Source organism: Metopolophium dirhodum, chromosome 1 (assembly GCF_019925205.1).
Source record: "Metopolophium dirhodum isolate CAU chromosome 1, ASM1992520v1, whole genome shotgun sequence".
Classification (NCBI taxonomy): Eukaryota; Metazoa; Arthropoda; class Insecta; order Hemiptera; family Aphididae; genus Metopolophium; species Metopolophium dirhodum.
The window spans coordinates 24,233,674-24,249,932 of NC_083560.1; the positions used below are offsets into that span (position 1 = coordinate 24,233,674).

At 35.2% G+C, this 16,259-nt stretch overlaps 1 protein-coding gene and 1 pseudogene across 1 annotated transcript; one reads left to right on the top strand and one right to left on the bottom strand.

The window, feature by feature from the left end:
- Positions 1–3,153: 3,153 nt before the first annotated feature.
- LOC132934782 (uncharacterized) lies at positions 3,154–9,673 on the top strand (annotated as a pseudogene).
- Positions 9,674–13,117: 3,444 nt separating this feature from the next.
- Positions 13,118–15,975, bottom strand: LOC132934786 (uncharacterized). Its single transcript, XM_061001143.1, has 4 exons — positions 15,638–15,975; positions 13,766–13,992; positions 13,466–13,651; positions 13,118–13,230 (listed from the first exon to the last, which is right to left on the bottom strand). The coding sequence occupies exons 1-4, from the start codon at positions 15,973–15,975 to the stop codon at positions 13,118–13,120; spliced, it is 864 nt and encodes a 287-aa protein (XP_060857126.1).
- Between the last annotated feature and the right edge of the window lie 284 nt (positions 15,976–16,259).

Below are 16,259 nucleotides of genomic sequence, written 5' to 3' on the forward strand. Positions count from 1 at the left end.
TGAATTATAATCATTACCTTTCTCATATATTTGTTGACGTTATTACATTCTGATATAAATTAAAAATAATAAGTTAGGTATTTCTAAGTTTCAATTTAAATTAAATTTAAACTAAAAATTGAAACATAATGTAATAAAGAGATTATAAATTTATAGCATGTAACTAAAAATAACTTAATAGTTAATAGCTATCAAAAATTTGAATTTAAAATTCTAGTCGGCAATTTTGAAGATTACACCCCCTCATGATTTTTTTTTGAGATCGTCCCTGGCTCCGGCCAATATCGCTATGTAAGAAAATGGCAGTTCTCCGCGATTCCATCACGCGCATCAGAACTCCGTACAATCCTACATTTTTGGTAACTTTGTTCGTAGATCGTAAGTAATAATAAATTTGTTTGTATTAATAATAATTTAGATCAATCGTTATTTATTTGTAATATTAAGATCCTTATACCTTTCGTGCTCCTGAGCTACGGTAAAAATATATTCAAAAGAACTAATTTCTTCCCTGAATATCTTATATTTAACGGGTCATCCCCGACCACGTTACAATTGAATTCAAATCTAACACCATCTATTACAGTGGTCAGTGACCCACTTGTAATCTACTGTAGAGCCGAGCGACAAACACTTGTCCAACTTTTTTTAAATGATCCTTTTTGTCTCAATACTAAATTGGATACCACAAATCCCTATACTTACCTTGGGGCTTGTACCATCTATAGTCATATAATAATATGCTATAGAAACACTATCTTTATTATTTTATACCATAATAGCTATCTAATTTTTTAGCTCTGCAATAGACCATTGTTATATACATTTGTTGTAGTATAAACTATATTATATATTAAAAATCAGTACAATCACATCAGTACATAGTAAATAATATCATTTTAGATTCTGAGCAGAGTGAGTTAGTACTTTTAAGAGGTAAACATTGAAATTTCAGTCTTTTTCTTTACAATAATTGGAAAAAATAAAAATAAAATAAGGAAACATGAGAATTTTTACACAATACCAGTTTTTGACAAAATCAATATAGGTATTGTTTTTTTGGGTGTAGCTGGTACGTCAAATACACATAACCGTATAAATACCTACTTGAAAAATATTACTAAATTGGATTTAGTTTTTCTACTTTGAACGTATATATTTTCACTATCAGTTCAAATAATTGGAAAATTGAATACAAATTTGCTCATAAGTTGTTCATCTTATAAAAATTTAAAAATATCGAAAATACAACTGGTGCATGCCCATGAATTTTCGATATTTTTAAAATGCATAATAAGATCAACTTATGTGCAAATTTGTGACATCTACCAGCTGCTCCCAAAAGTACCTTTTTTATATCAATTCCCCTCAAACTACCTAGAGCAAAATGTACCAGTTGCCTTCAACCAAATATAATATATTATACAAATAATATGGAAAAAATGAAAATTGTATTAATAATAATAGCTTACTTGGTGCAATGCGAGGATTTTACCAAAACGCGTAATTTGAGACGCGTCTAAGAGGATAGAGGATTTATTGCGTGAGTAACGAGTAATGACAATTGTATTAGGCTTTATCGGAATACGCTTGTTACTATTATTTATTATACCTATCTTTATTAGTATTTTTATGGTTGTTAGAAATTATATAACAATGTATGTAGGCTTAGTAGACGAAAAGCACTGACGTTGTTAATACTATCGGAAAAATGTTATAAAATAAGTACAAACAAATAGATACATTGCTATAAGCAGTATAAACGAAATTAAAAATATTACTAATCATACATACTTAAACAAAAAAGAAATATAAGATGGGCTAAACTCATTACCTTCTAAACGTAATTCATCAGCACTATTAGACTTGCCAAAAAAATACAAAAAAAAAGAACTAACCAACAAGACAAAATAACATACTAATAAAAAATAAAAAATATTGTAAGAATTTATTAAACATCCTTACTTGTATATATTTATTGAATCAATACAGATGTGCAATGAGTCTGCAACGACTGCATTGGTACAACAACAAAATGAAATAATAAATGTACCGAAAATAGTTAGTTTTAAGGAAAGAAATTGCAATCATGTTGTACTGGATTTCAATATAATGACGATAATGACATTTTATACTATTTAAAAAACATAAGTCAGTTGACCTAAAAATAAATATATAATTTATTTTAATATTATAGTATATAATTTTAATATATTTATTTTGACTACATTTTTGTGTTAACTTAATACAATTGTGATTTATTTAAATCTTGACTATTTGTAATTGTATTGTATGAATGTTGATTATGTATTTGTATATTTTGTAGTATTGTCATTTAAAGATAAATTGTTCATTAAAAAAATAATGTATTTAGTTTATCAAAGTATGCTGGGGACCAAACGCCCTATCTCAATAATTGCCGGGGACGAAACGTCCATGGGACTAATTTTTTTGACAGAGACGAAACGGCGGAGACGAAACGTCGTTTAACAATTCATCAGCAATATTAAATTTTCCAAAAAATACAAAAAAAAAAAGAATTAACCAACAAGACAAATTAACATGCTAATAAACTATTGACAAACATACTATGTATAGTAATTTTTTTTATAAAATTGTGTTATACATTTTTATTTTATATGAATAAAATAATGTGAATTTATAAATAATATGTGAATTGTGAACTAAGATCTTAGTCCCCGTGGACTGTACAGTACTCGGCTAGATTGCAGTAGACAATATACATATCATGTAATATACTTGAAGCATACTATACCTTTAAAAAGTACGACACGCGATACCTAACCACCCAACTATTCTATGGATGACTGGATTAACTATCACGAGAAAACTTACACCTCAGAACACAATCATCGGTATATAGGAGACCGAAATACAGGTGTGGCAAACATTCCAAGACTGCGAGTGATCAAGGCTACCCACGTCCATTGATCGAGTCTTTTTTCTAAGTTCCAACTGCATACAATACAGATAACTGTCTACTGATAAAGCTAACTTCAATATCCGACTTGTCAAATTGGTTTTGGTGGTTGCACTTTTATATAAATTATTTTAACTTTAGTGTGTATCGTGTTTAATGTGTGATAATACATCTAATAACACCAAGGTCCATTCGTCCAGGAGTTATTTATCATGGGTGAGTATCAATTGGTTCTAGAAATTTACTCGCTCAACCTGTTGTGAAAAAAACGCACTAATAATTTCAACTTAGTGTTTATTTTCCCAATCTAATATTAAGTTTATTGTATTCACTGATATTTGTTTCTATAGAGAATTCCCAAGAATGAATACATGAGATGAGAATGGCTTAAGTTATAGGAATTGATCGTTGTCATGAATGGAAACGTATATGTGATCATTTTTTAGAAGAAAACTATAAGCCAGGAAAAAGCGATTTTTATTTTGAAATGCTATTCGCCAACATTATGATCGAAATGGTTTTCCTCTCAAGGAATTCTTCTCGATCTCTATAATTTAATTTTTTAATTTTCAATTTTATTTTTATATAGTTATGCTACTCAAAAGTAATAACGTTGAAACTAGAAATAATGTAATTTTACCAATGGAACAAAATATTATAAGGTAAGTTAATGAAATTATATTTATTAACTAAATTTTGTTTTTACAATTATTTAAAAATCTAGAAAATTGGCTTATTATGATAAGTGATTATGTAGAATCTGAATTTTACAGAGAGGAAAATATTGAAAATGCTGTTGTAAATAGATTTAAATCACTGAGACTGTCACTTAGACTTACTAGAAACAATGAGGATAAGAGTAATAACAATATCGTGGTCAGTAAATAAGTATTAATACTAATAAACATGGTCAATACAGTCTGATACCTCTATCTTTTTATGATTTTCCATACTTTCCTTATTGAATATGTAGTCTTGGGTCTTCAACGCCCCTGGTTTCTTTTCTTTAGTAATTTAATGCTTCTAATTAGACATCAGTAATATTCGTGTCCCTTGTATTGCTCGGCATTTCTTTTGGATATAACACACTGTGGAAGCAATGTCTTTTTAAGTTTAAATGATATTATATTTTAATGAATAGCCATCCCACCGGGTATTGTCTGTGAGCAGTATATTATCAGGTACGCAATCTGGGTAAAACACGATTGCGTACGATTTTTTTTTGGTGACACCTTTTAAGCTACACGATTGCGTACGATTTTACCTGATTTTCAACTACACGATTGCGTACGAACTATTTAGCGTTGTTGCCAATTTTCATACTAGTATATAGGTACCACATGATTACACTAAAAATAATTTATAAATACATTGCTTTTTAATAATCATTTAGCTTTTATTACCTACGCTTATTGTTAGGGTTTTAAAATTTCATGAAATTTATTTTCTTGAAATATTTCATTTTCATGAAAAATAAAAATAAAATGTTTATTATATCAAAAAGTTTATTCCAAATTCCAAATGAACATTTTTAAAAGTTTGTTTGTTATATGAAACAAAGAAAATATGTAACATATTTACATATAACTTATAAGTTGTTTAACAAATCTATAATATAACAAGTTTAAACATTGTCTTTTAACTCTAAAGTTACAAGCTCATAAACCAACTCAACATCATAACATATTGTTGAGAGCCATGACTCTGTGAATGCATATTATACTATATTATAATTATATTATATTTTATTCACAATGTATATAGACACAAACCAATCTTATAACAGTCGTGAGTCGTAACCTTTTACAATATACAAAATATGATCTAATTATTAAATAAAAGATTCCAGAGCAGCTTCACATAATCACATCACTAAGTCACATACACACACAAATACGACTTTTGCACACTTATAATAATTACTAACTAACTTTTATATTGATTATTATAAAAGTCTACATTTACTGGATATTTATTTGGTATTGAAAACCACTGTGTGACGGGGAGTATAAGACCAGCACGACGAGGGTTTTTACACCTTTAGCCATAGTTCTCGAGGGCGGCTCCTTCACGCCTTTGTGACGCGGTCGCATCCCTCCGACGGGTTAAGTTCAGGGCGCCCTGGCGCCATGCTGACGTTCCCCCGCCGGCTACTCCCGTACGGGGTAGATCGGTGGGTCTCGCTGATCCGCGTCGGCGAGCGCTGGATTCGACCCAGGCAAATTCCTCCCCTTCTACTAAGGCGCTACTCCCTACAGCCCCCGCGAGGCCATCCACATATGTCGCGAACGCGCGGCCGGCGGGCGCGAGCACTCGAGGTACCCGCGCACGTCGGCCGGACGCACGCCACACAGCTCGACGGGCACTGTTACCGTTCGGGCGTTAGCTAAGTCGGGTTTCCAGTGGGGCTATCCTCGTCGCCCGCGAGATGAGCTTGAAGGATCCGTTATCCAGAGTACTCACAACGACTCTTTTCCCACTAGCATCGACATCGGGACAGTTGTTTAAGCTGCCGCGGTGCGACCTTTTATGAGTGGTACGGTTTTCTTTTGCCGGGTGCCGTGTCCGTACCGAAAGCTCGGGTTTGGGTGCCTGGCGGAGGGTGTCCCCCGGCCGGACTTCCACCTTGCACGTTTTCGCACACGAGTTGGTCGGGCCCGTGTGCTCTCAGTCGGGCTCGTGCTAGAAGCGCCAGCGCGCCGACGGAGGTCCACGTCTGCTTCCCTCGTCATGCTCTGGCGCTTCTCGCCCAAGCCCACTGGTTCGTCCGCAGGTGGTATAGTTCCCCCACTCGGGTAGATGGTTCCCGTGCGGAAAAGGAAGGTGCCCTTCATCACCTCGGTCCTCATTATACGAGGACCCACGTCGGGGTCTTTTGACGTGCCTAACGGTCTCCCTATCCTCAGTACGTTGATACGCCCGGAACACGGTTGTTGGTTTTCCCCGTGAGTCCGCGCTCAGCGTTTCGGTCCGCTCCGATCGCTTGCACCTTGAGCGCGGATCTTTTTCGTAGCCGACGGTCGGGCAGTCGTATGTGTAAGCAGATGCTCTGCGATCCATGAGGACCTGCATTTGGCAAGCTGCCCATCTCTGGGGTTACTGTTGGAATGGCTGGTCTGCTGAAAGCTGCCTAGCCAGTCCTCTTTTCCTTCATTGATGACCCTTTCCCGTTGCCACCGGTAAGTCTCTGAGACCACCTCAAGGTGCTTCCTATTCCCCCGGGAAGCTCGGTTTGGAGATGCGCCCTCCGCTGGCGTTGAGATCGGGACGGGGCCCTCAGGTGGCCCGGGGGTGCGAAGACGCCTTCAGGCCGTTCGTCAACCGCCCAGTCCTGTACCCGGGCAGGACATCGTCAGCCGCGGCCTCAATTCCGCGGCTCTTTTTGCTCCTCGTGATTCCACACAGTCATGAGTGAGCTTTTCGTGAGGGCGCTCGAGGGTGTAGCCTTGTTTGAGCGCCCCCCCCGCCTTCCTACCCATTTCAGACCCTTTTATGGCTTAGCGCATTCTAAACCACCAGGCTGCCACCTTGGAAGGTACAGGTGGCCCAGGAAACCCGGAGGTCCTTGGTCATTTCGCTAGCACCAAGGATGACCTGCCCCGGGCCCTTGTGATTACAGTTCAGTTAACCCGAAGCCCTAGGGCTGGCTTCGTTAAGACCGTACCCCGCCTGCCCCTTTCCCGGACCAGATTAGTCAGCCAGTTTCTCAACGTGACTCGTCTTGGCGCGGTCGGTAGCAGGTGTGTACTTGTACAGGTCGTTCCATCCGCCTGACTCGTCGTGACCCGGTTGGGCCGTCCTTGTCAGGCGGGTGAGCGCCAGTAAGTCTTCACGGGGTTGCCTCGATGCCCTTTCGGCAACCTAGGTCGGACCACTCCGGGGACCCGCCGGCTCCCCCCCGAACCGGCGGGCGCTTCACCATTGCAGGCGCGGGAACACCGGCTCGGTGTAACCAGCGGCCCCCCAGATCCGTCCTCTCTCTGCCGCCTTCAGAGTTCTGGTGGCCTCGTGTTGTCTGTAGCGGTCGGTTTCCGCTCAGAAGCGAGGGATCCGAACCCCCCGTCGCCGTCGTCACCGCAGTTTCTTTAGCAGTTCTTACGGGAGCGGTGGACCTTAGCCCCCACTTCCTCGCTTCCGCCTAGCGTTACTAAGGTGTTACCTGCCCGTAGATCAGGCATGTGGATCCTGTCTCCGCCCACTCTTCGGTGGTTTCAGTCTTACGGTAACAAATTGTGCTTATTTTGACGACAAACTGGGTTTGCCGGCCCTCCGGCTGGTGCGTTCAAGGTTTTGCCACTGGTGGCACCCAGTCGTCGAGGTTGGTTCCGGCGCACAACCCCGGAGTCCTCCCTCCCGGGCTGGGTCATTTGTAAACGATTGACTGAATCCAAATCACCGCCCATCCGCCGACCGAGTCGCCGGTGCGCTTTCCCATCTGCTCGGTTTGATCTCTTCCGCCAGGGACGCATCTTTGCTCATAGCTAATGCGAACCATCTATCGGTCAAGGTACTCATGAGGGATGTTCGGAGAAGTAATCACCCGACGCGACGCCTTAAGCATATAGGAGCTAGCGTCGGCCTTCTGTGATTCTCATCTCCCGCACTCCTGCGAGACGCCAGTGCGCTTTCCCATCCGCTCGGTTTGATCTCTTCCGCCAGGAACGCATCTTTGCTCATAGCTAATGCGAACCATCTATCGGTCAAGGTACTCATAAGGGATGTTCGGAGAAGTAACCACCCGACGCGACGCCTTAAGCATATAGGAGCTAGTGTCGGCCTTCTGTGGTTCTCATCTCCCGCACTCCTGCGAGTCGCCGGTGCGTTTTCCCATCCGCTCGGTTTGATCTCTTCCGCCAGGAACGCATCTTTGCTCATAGCTGATGCGAACCATCTATCGGTCAAGGTACTCATGAGGGATGTTCGGAGAAGTAATCACCCGACGCAACGCCTTAAGCATATAGGAGCTAGCGTTGGCCTTCTGTGATTCTCATCTCACGCACTCCAGCGAGTCGCTCGTCGGAGACGCCGCGATTGGATCTCGTGTCACCGGTTGATTCACGTAATCAACCGTAAATGGGACGATTGGCTCGGTGTTAGCAAACTTTATAAGTCAGTATCCATCCGCCGGCGACGTGGACGCCCCGGCCTTCGGCAAGCGCCGCGGTCCGTCAACCCCGCGGCGCCCAGCGAAACACACATGCCCCACCTCCTTGGCTGTGGTTTCGCTAGATATTTATTTGGTATATTGTAAAATTAATAAATTTGACAACGTTGCATACAATTTCATACGCAATAGTGTTTATTTTTTTTTTTTAAAGATATTTGCTACCCATCTTCAAACATTCGCAATCGTGTTGTCAAAAAAGACAAACGTACGCAATCGTGTTCTACTCGGCAATCTACCTGCGGTAGATCGCGGACCCCGTGGTTTGTACGTAACTCTACAGTATCAAAGTTATACAACGTTTGTTGTTTACGGAGGATTAATACAATCAATGAATACAAAATCCTAACCCAGCCTAAACATACGGAAATTTATGATGAATAAAAAAAAACCAAACATTTGTGTGTATAGATAAAAAGGAAAAAACTGCAAAAAATTGGGCCACCAAATCTGTGGTTCGAACTTGAGACATTCTTTACTAAAATACATTGAAGTGCCAGTGCCATTTATATATACCGACTGCCGCAACAAAAACTGTCGTAACTCAATTTTACAACTTTTTTTTATATTTAAATTACAATTTTTCTGAATTTCTAACGAAGACGGCAGTAACTGCATCTTATTGTATAGAACGTTGGCTGATTTATGCTACTATCAGTTTCGTTGGTAATCCAGAAAAATAGTAATGCCAGATTGAAAAAAAAAAAGCTTTGTAAAATTGAGTTACGACAGTTTTCGTTGTTGCAGTTGATATACCGATTATAAAATTATTCCCTTTCATTATATGTGACAGTATGAATTTCTATTTTAAAATAGCAACAGAACATTTTTGATATACTTTAATTAATACGTACATAATATAAACCAATATTTTGTAAAATATAAAACTAAAATGGTCAACTAATAAAGCCCGAATAAAGCTGTGTGTATATTTATTATAATGAAATAATAATCTTGTAGGCTGTTCATTGTATCATAATATACGAATAAATATTATGTACACCCAACTTGTTTCGCATCATATACTATACAGTCAACGAGGTACTGAGAATCATTGACTGTAAATATCAATAATTGTTCTTAGCTTACACCTGAACAATATTGCAATAGTTGGGAAAGGTCAGCTGGGTTATCAAGTGTTCTATAGTAGTGAGTAGTATTCTGATTCTATGTTATTCACAACCAAAACTCTGTAGTTCATTATTTTGGTTACAAAGACATGGAAGAATCCATACCCTCTAGTTTCTACAAAAAATAGTCTTTAGACTATCCTAAATATATAGACTCTATACAAACTAGACCATTGGATGTTATATCACTAAAATATGTATATAGCTCATATTATATTTTAATTTGTACTTTATAATTGGCAACTTTGATGTTTCTAAAATAAATATATTTTTTTAATATGAATTATATGTTTAAATTAAAAGGACCATACTTTAGGAGCTAGATTACGATGTTCCGTTAAAAACTGATTAAACAGGCTTTCAAAAAATCTTAGTCACTTTGGCTATCCTAAGAATTTCAAGCTGAGAAAAATGTGGAATGAAAAAAAATTCTGCTAAAATAGTAAAACGTGGTAAAGAGTTTGTAGTACTCATTTTGAATTCAATTGTTTCAGGAATACTGAAGAATACTAAAGAACAGATTAAAACCATGCGCTGTTCTATCATTATTTTCAGCCAATGGTAAAAAAAAAATTAATTAGGTATTTGTTATTTTATTTTGTATTAATTTTTTAATTTTTTATTAGCATTCTATTATTATAGTTTAGGTAAATACAATGTTTTATTTTGCTATATAATGTAATAACTTTTAACTGTTTATTTTAAAAATAAAATATGAACAATATTTTAAACTTCTTACGATTTAATATAAGAAAGAAAGTTTTATTAATAAATTAGAATAAATTAGAATAAAGCATGTGTAACATCTCACACGGTGGCTTGCCCAGATTCGGCGTGGAGCGTACGTTGACGAGAAACTTTAGTAGTAATAAGGTCGCCAACCCACAGCCGAGATTCGGAAATCGGAGCGTGTGGGATTTGTAAAATAAAAATGAAATTGGGAAAAACAATAATAAAGGTATTTGATAGGGATCTAAAAGTATATTTATTTTAATATTTATGGTAAAAACAAAACAATCATTAAGTTATGGCCAAGAAAAGCAATATCGGCATAAAAACTTGGCCGCAAATAAAAAAGGTCGCCTTAAAAAAAAACACATACATAATAATTAGAACAACTGCATTTTCGCAGGGTACTTGCACGGTACCTATGCGGTTACCGGCGTACATAAATAATAATACCAATAATAATAATACAAGTAGTACACTACCGTATGTACTATACACGGAACAAAACACAAAATACCGGCCAAGGTGTAGTATAAATAATCAAAGAATCATTATAATAATAATGTTACCAAATTCTGTGCGTGTGTGTCCGAGCATCATCACCAGGACGTCCTCGGTGAAGCGGTGTGTCTACTCTCCGGCAGAGAGGCAAAATAAAAGTAAAAAGCTTAGGTACGAGCGTCGGACGCGTCGCACATCACACGGAAAAAAAACAATATTATATAATGATTTGGTAATGAGTTGTAATTGGCCGGTATTTGTATTACATTGGAATAGTACAGATAATGACATAGTGCCGGCCGGTCAAACTCGACCACGGGTACTAGGCAGCGGTGATAGTGTGTGTGTGGTTTATAATGATATGTATATTTTGTCTTGGGTGTGGGCAGAGATGCCCGCGGGACGGAGCGCGCTATCGCATAATATTTGACATTGATAATGATGGTTCATTTTCGACCGTTACACATGTATAAACCCATGTAGTAAAAACACTAGTTCATAACCACAATTCCCTTTTCTTTATACTTAACAATGTCTTATAAAGCACATAAAATGACTATTTATTTTTTTAGACATTATATAAGTTCAAATTAGAACAAAATTAGGTAGGTATAAATTAAAACCAAGAATAACTATTATAGTAATTGTATTTTGTTTTCAGTGAAAAATATTATTTGTGAGTATATTAAAATGTTACAGTACATATACTATTATATTTTATACATACAATTACAATTTCAAATGTAATTGTTATACTTCCTACTTTTGTACTAATACTTAAAAGTAAAATAAATTACTTTAATCACAATAATATCATCAAATACGCACTTGTAACGAACCCAATAATATATATACTATATTATTGTGATCGTTTCGACTTAAAGTATATTAGATAATATAAAAGATTAGATAGAGAATAGTATGTAATTTAAATCAGTGTCATAAATCTTATAAAAATACGCTGTAGGTATACAACAAGAAACAAGGCAACCGTGAGATCGCATTCTAATGGGGATGAACAACAATAACAAATAAGAAATAAGGGCGTGACGATCTACGATCAGATGGCCGAGCACACATAATTAATATTTAGAATACAGTAGTTAAACTATAGTACACATTTCTGAACAACTATATAAAAAAGCCGACAGTAGAAATATGAACAATATCACAGTCATGTGAATATATAATATATAATTATTATTTATAATATATATACAGTAGAATCCCAAATCCGCTTATTTGGGACACCGCTTAAAGGGGACAACCGCTTAATGGGGACAAATTGTCATAGTCCCGAACGGATGTATAAGTTTAATGCAATTTAACTTCGTTTATCCGGGACGAACCATCGGTTATAAGGGACAAAAATAAAATCGTTTAACTAGATATTTTGACCTAAATTATCTACTTTCTTATCGAAACTGTAATTATCTAATCTTTACGGCTCTATTATATTTTATATACGCACGTATATGTACATATAATGTACATACAGGTAATTTACTTATATCTTATATCTTACGTCAATTATGTCAATCATTTTTTTCTATTACCACGATAAGAGTCAACTAGCCTAAGTTTTTTCGTATTTTTTACGAATAAAAATAAAATTACGATCATATTATCGATGAAATTGCTGAAAGAAGTCTGCAAAATGAAGAAAGCGATGACGATGACTATGACGTTCAGCCCGTCTAGCCGTCTACGATCAGATGGCCGAGCACACATAATTAATATTTAGAATACAGTAGTTAAACTATAGTATACATTTCTGAACAACTATATTATAAAAAGAAATATGTCATGTGAATATAATATATAATTATTATTTATAATATATATATATCAATAACGCATAGTATCTGAATATTAACGGATGGTATATAACATAATATATGGTAAAGATAATAACACACGAGTGTCGCGACGTAAAAATAAGGCGCGTCATTTCAAAAACTGTCGCGTGCGCCTTGACTATACCGTGCGTTAAAAATAGCGCGCGATAAGTATTTTCCGTTCATATGCACTAAAATAAATGAGCGGCATCACATGGGCTGTAATAATCACGTGATAATTAAATAGTTTGTCATTTGCCTATTGTTGATCGTAGTAGTCGTACTTGTGCTTGTGCTGTTCAACATGTCTTCAACAGATGAAGAAATTCAGGATCTTGACGAAGATATTTTGGGTGTTGATCTTTTGATAACATTAGTAGAGGAAAATCCGTTATTATCGGATAATATTATCTAATATTATTAGATCCATACTCGGACAGAAACGAAAAAAGGAAATGCTGGAAAGACATATTTTGTAAAATAAAACCAGGATTTGAAGAGATGGATCATATTAAGGATCAAAAAATTATAGGTAAATTATTAAAATTGTTTATATTTATTTATTTAGAATAGAATATTATGTTTTATTAGGTGTAGTGATATATGAAATCTTAAAATATTATAATAATCATAAAATATTATAAAAAAAAAAAATACTGAGATTAAAATTATTGAACATAAGTTGTTACTTATTAATAAATTATTATGATGTGATTACTAAATAAATGGTTTTTGGACTAGGTACATTTTTTGTAGAGTAACATTAGATATTTGAATAACATTTAAAATGTTTTTGTTCTATTTTATAACTTTTTTATATATCATGCTGCCAAGGTACAGCTCCAACTGAAGAAAAATAATCAGCAAATGTATTCCTCATATCATTTGCTGATCGTGTGCCACGGTGAGATGTAGTGTTTACATCCTCTAATCCATCAATAGACAGAGTATCTTGAAAAATTATTCCGTTTTTTTTCGCGTACATAGTTGTGTAGAACGCAACATGCTTTTGTAATATCCACTGCTAATTCAGTTGTAACATTCATTGGCCGGTGAAAAATTCTCCATTTATTGGATAGTATACCGAACGCACATTCGACATACCTTCGCGCACGAGACAAGCGATAATTAAATATACGTTTATTTTTTGTTAAATTTTTGCCTCCATAAGGACGTAATACATGTTGGAAAAGACCAAATGCCTCATCTGCTACAAAAACATAATCTGCATTGATATTAGTATTCAATATTGGACAACTTTCAGGAATATTAAGTTCATTTTTTTGTAGCAGATTCCAAAACGTAGAATTTTTAAAAATTGTCGAATCTGAATCTTTTCCAAATGATCCTATGTCGACGTAAACAAATTTATAGTTAGAATCAACGATTGCTAGCAGGACAATTGAGAAATAATGTTTGTAGTTGAAATGTTGACTTCCAGTTCCCGATGGCTATATCATACGGATATGCTTCCCGTCTATCGCTCCTAAACAATGGGGGAAATTATCATGTTGTTCAAACTTGGCTGCGGTATCTTTCCATATATCCTCTGTCATAGGTGGCATTTGAATATGAGCAAGTTCTTCCCATACTACATTACAAACTTCTCTAACAATATTTCCTATCGTTGAAGCTCCTAGTTTGAAAAAATAATGTAAATCTTGGAATGTACATCCGGTTCCTAGGTATCTAAATATAATAATAAATAATATAATATATGTAGTTATAAATAAAAAAAAGAATTTAAGTGGGTTATTATAAAACTGTATAATAATCATAAAAAAATTTTTTGAAAAATTAAACAAAAAAACTTTAAAATTGAATACAAGTTTTCTTATGAGTTGTTCTTATTGTAGTTAAAAAAAATCAAAAATCGTTAGTCACAATTTTTTTTTTATAACGTTTATAGTTTAAATGTTTACGAAATATGTCAAACTCACGAAAAATTGCAAGTAATTTTGTAGTTGAAAAATCATTAAATGTTTGTTTATCTATCTAAGGTTAAAAAATTCAACACTAAGTTTTCCATAAGTTTTTCTTCAAATAGCTATAGAGAAAACTCGAAACGTCATTATAGGAAAAATGTTATGTCCGTTTGAATTTTAAATTTTTACAAAATTGCGTAACGAGAACGATTTATCCTCAAAATGTGACTAAATAGCTCAAAACCAGTCAGAATATTTTAAAAAAATTTTAAAGTATAGGAAACCCGATTTTCTGTAAAAATTCCCGTTTTTTCTAAATTTTGTTTTTGTCTTTTTTCGGCACTATTGCAAACTAATGAGAATATATTATATACAAAAAAAAAACATCATTGTAATACGAATTCTAACAACTAATTATAATATATATTTATAAATAGGAGATAACATCGAGAAAAAGTGGAAACACATTAAAGATGCGTACTTTAGATCGATTAAAATGAATAAACCGACATCTGGAGATAGAGCGAAGAAAAAAAAAATATATCTACCATGACCAACTGAGATTTCTTATAAAAACTGTTACTACCTAGACCAACTACAAGCTCTTTAGAAATACAACCAGAAAATTTTAATGAATCACAAATAATTGATTCTTCGGCTGAACCTCCTATGCAACATGTAGAACTGTGTTCTAATCGAACCAAAAAAAAAACTAAAAATGTTGAGGATAAATTCATGGAGTACTTGGAAGAAGCAACAAAACAAAAGAGCCAAAGTCAGAATGCGATTTAAGAAAAAGACGAACATGAGAAATTTTTTGATTCGTTGCTTTCTATTGTCAGACAATTTGATGATGATCAAAGTTTGATGTTTAGAGCAGAAGTTATCAACGTAGTACAAAAAATAAAAAATGGCTCCACCTACTCTTCGGTTCAATACCAACAACCCCGACCAATGCAGCATTTTTATGAATCACCTCGTACCTACTACAACTATAACTTGCCATCTAGCGCACCTTCTTTTAGCTCATCTTCCTCATCGCCTCAAGTTTTTTACCAACACTATACAATTACAGACGATCAAACATTTACAAATGGACAAAACATGAGTTAATTTAAATTTAAGGGTTGCATTTTAAAAATTTAACAGCTATTCATTATTTTTTTTCTATACCTATACTTAAATTTAAAATTTGTATTAAAAAAAAAGGTTTGTTTTATTATTATTTATTACTAGTACTGATCAGGGAGTTCAATATTTATTTTGTTCTTAATATTTATTATATAATATGTCGTACACATTATACATACAGTATATATTATGTACTATGTTTTACATTTGTTAAACAATTTTCTAAATATTCTTATAATAAAATTATGAAAAATTATTAAATAAATTGTTATGCTTACCTTAATGTTACTGCCAATTTTTCAGCTGGAGAAATAGCCTTCCGCATATTTGTATCAATTTTTAAAAGTTTTTCTCCCAAGTATGTGGATAGTAGCTCATCAAATGCAGAAACGCTCATACGAAAAAAATTAAAAAACTTATCAGGATCACTTCTAAGGCCTTCAAAAATTAAAGTAAGCGCGCCTTCGGATGGACGAGAACTAACTAAAGGATGAACCCACATTTTCCTGTTGATTTTTTTCTTCTTTTTTATCAATAAACGGTAACCCAAGAATAAAATAATGTTTTCGTCTGCCATGGTTGACATGTCAGCGCATACTGAAGAATTTTTGTTCATATCGCCATTCGCCAAGTTGAGAAATATTGTGCGGTAAAATGACGCTCGTGTGTTGTTCAATATTTTTACTGCGCGTAGTATTTTTGTTTATGCCGTAAAATGTCGCGCGGTAAAAATGTCGTGCGGTAAAATGTGATCGCATTGGTCCAGGCCATTTTTATTATATTAACCAGTTGGTTCCATAAAGCTTTTTTTTTAAATATAATATTTGGTTTGGGATTTTCATTTTTGATTCCAATAAACGGTTGATTCTATAAACCAGTGATCACATTAAGCGGAACTTA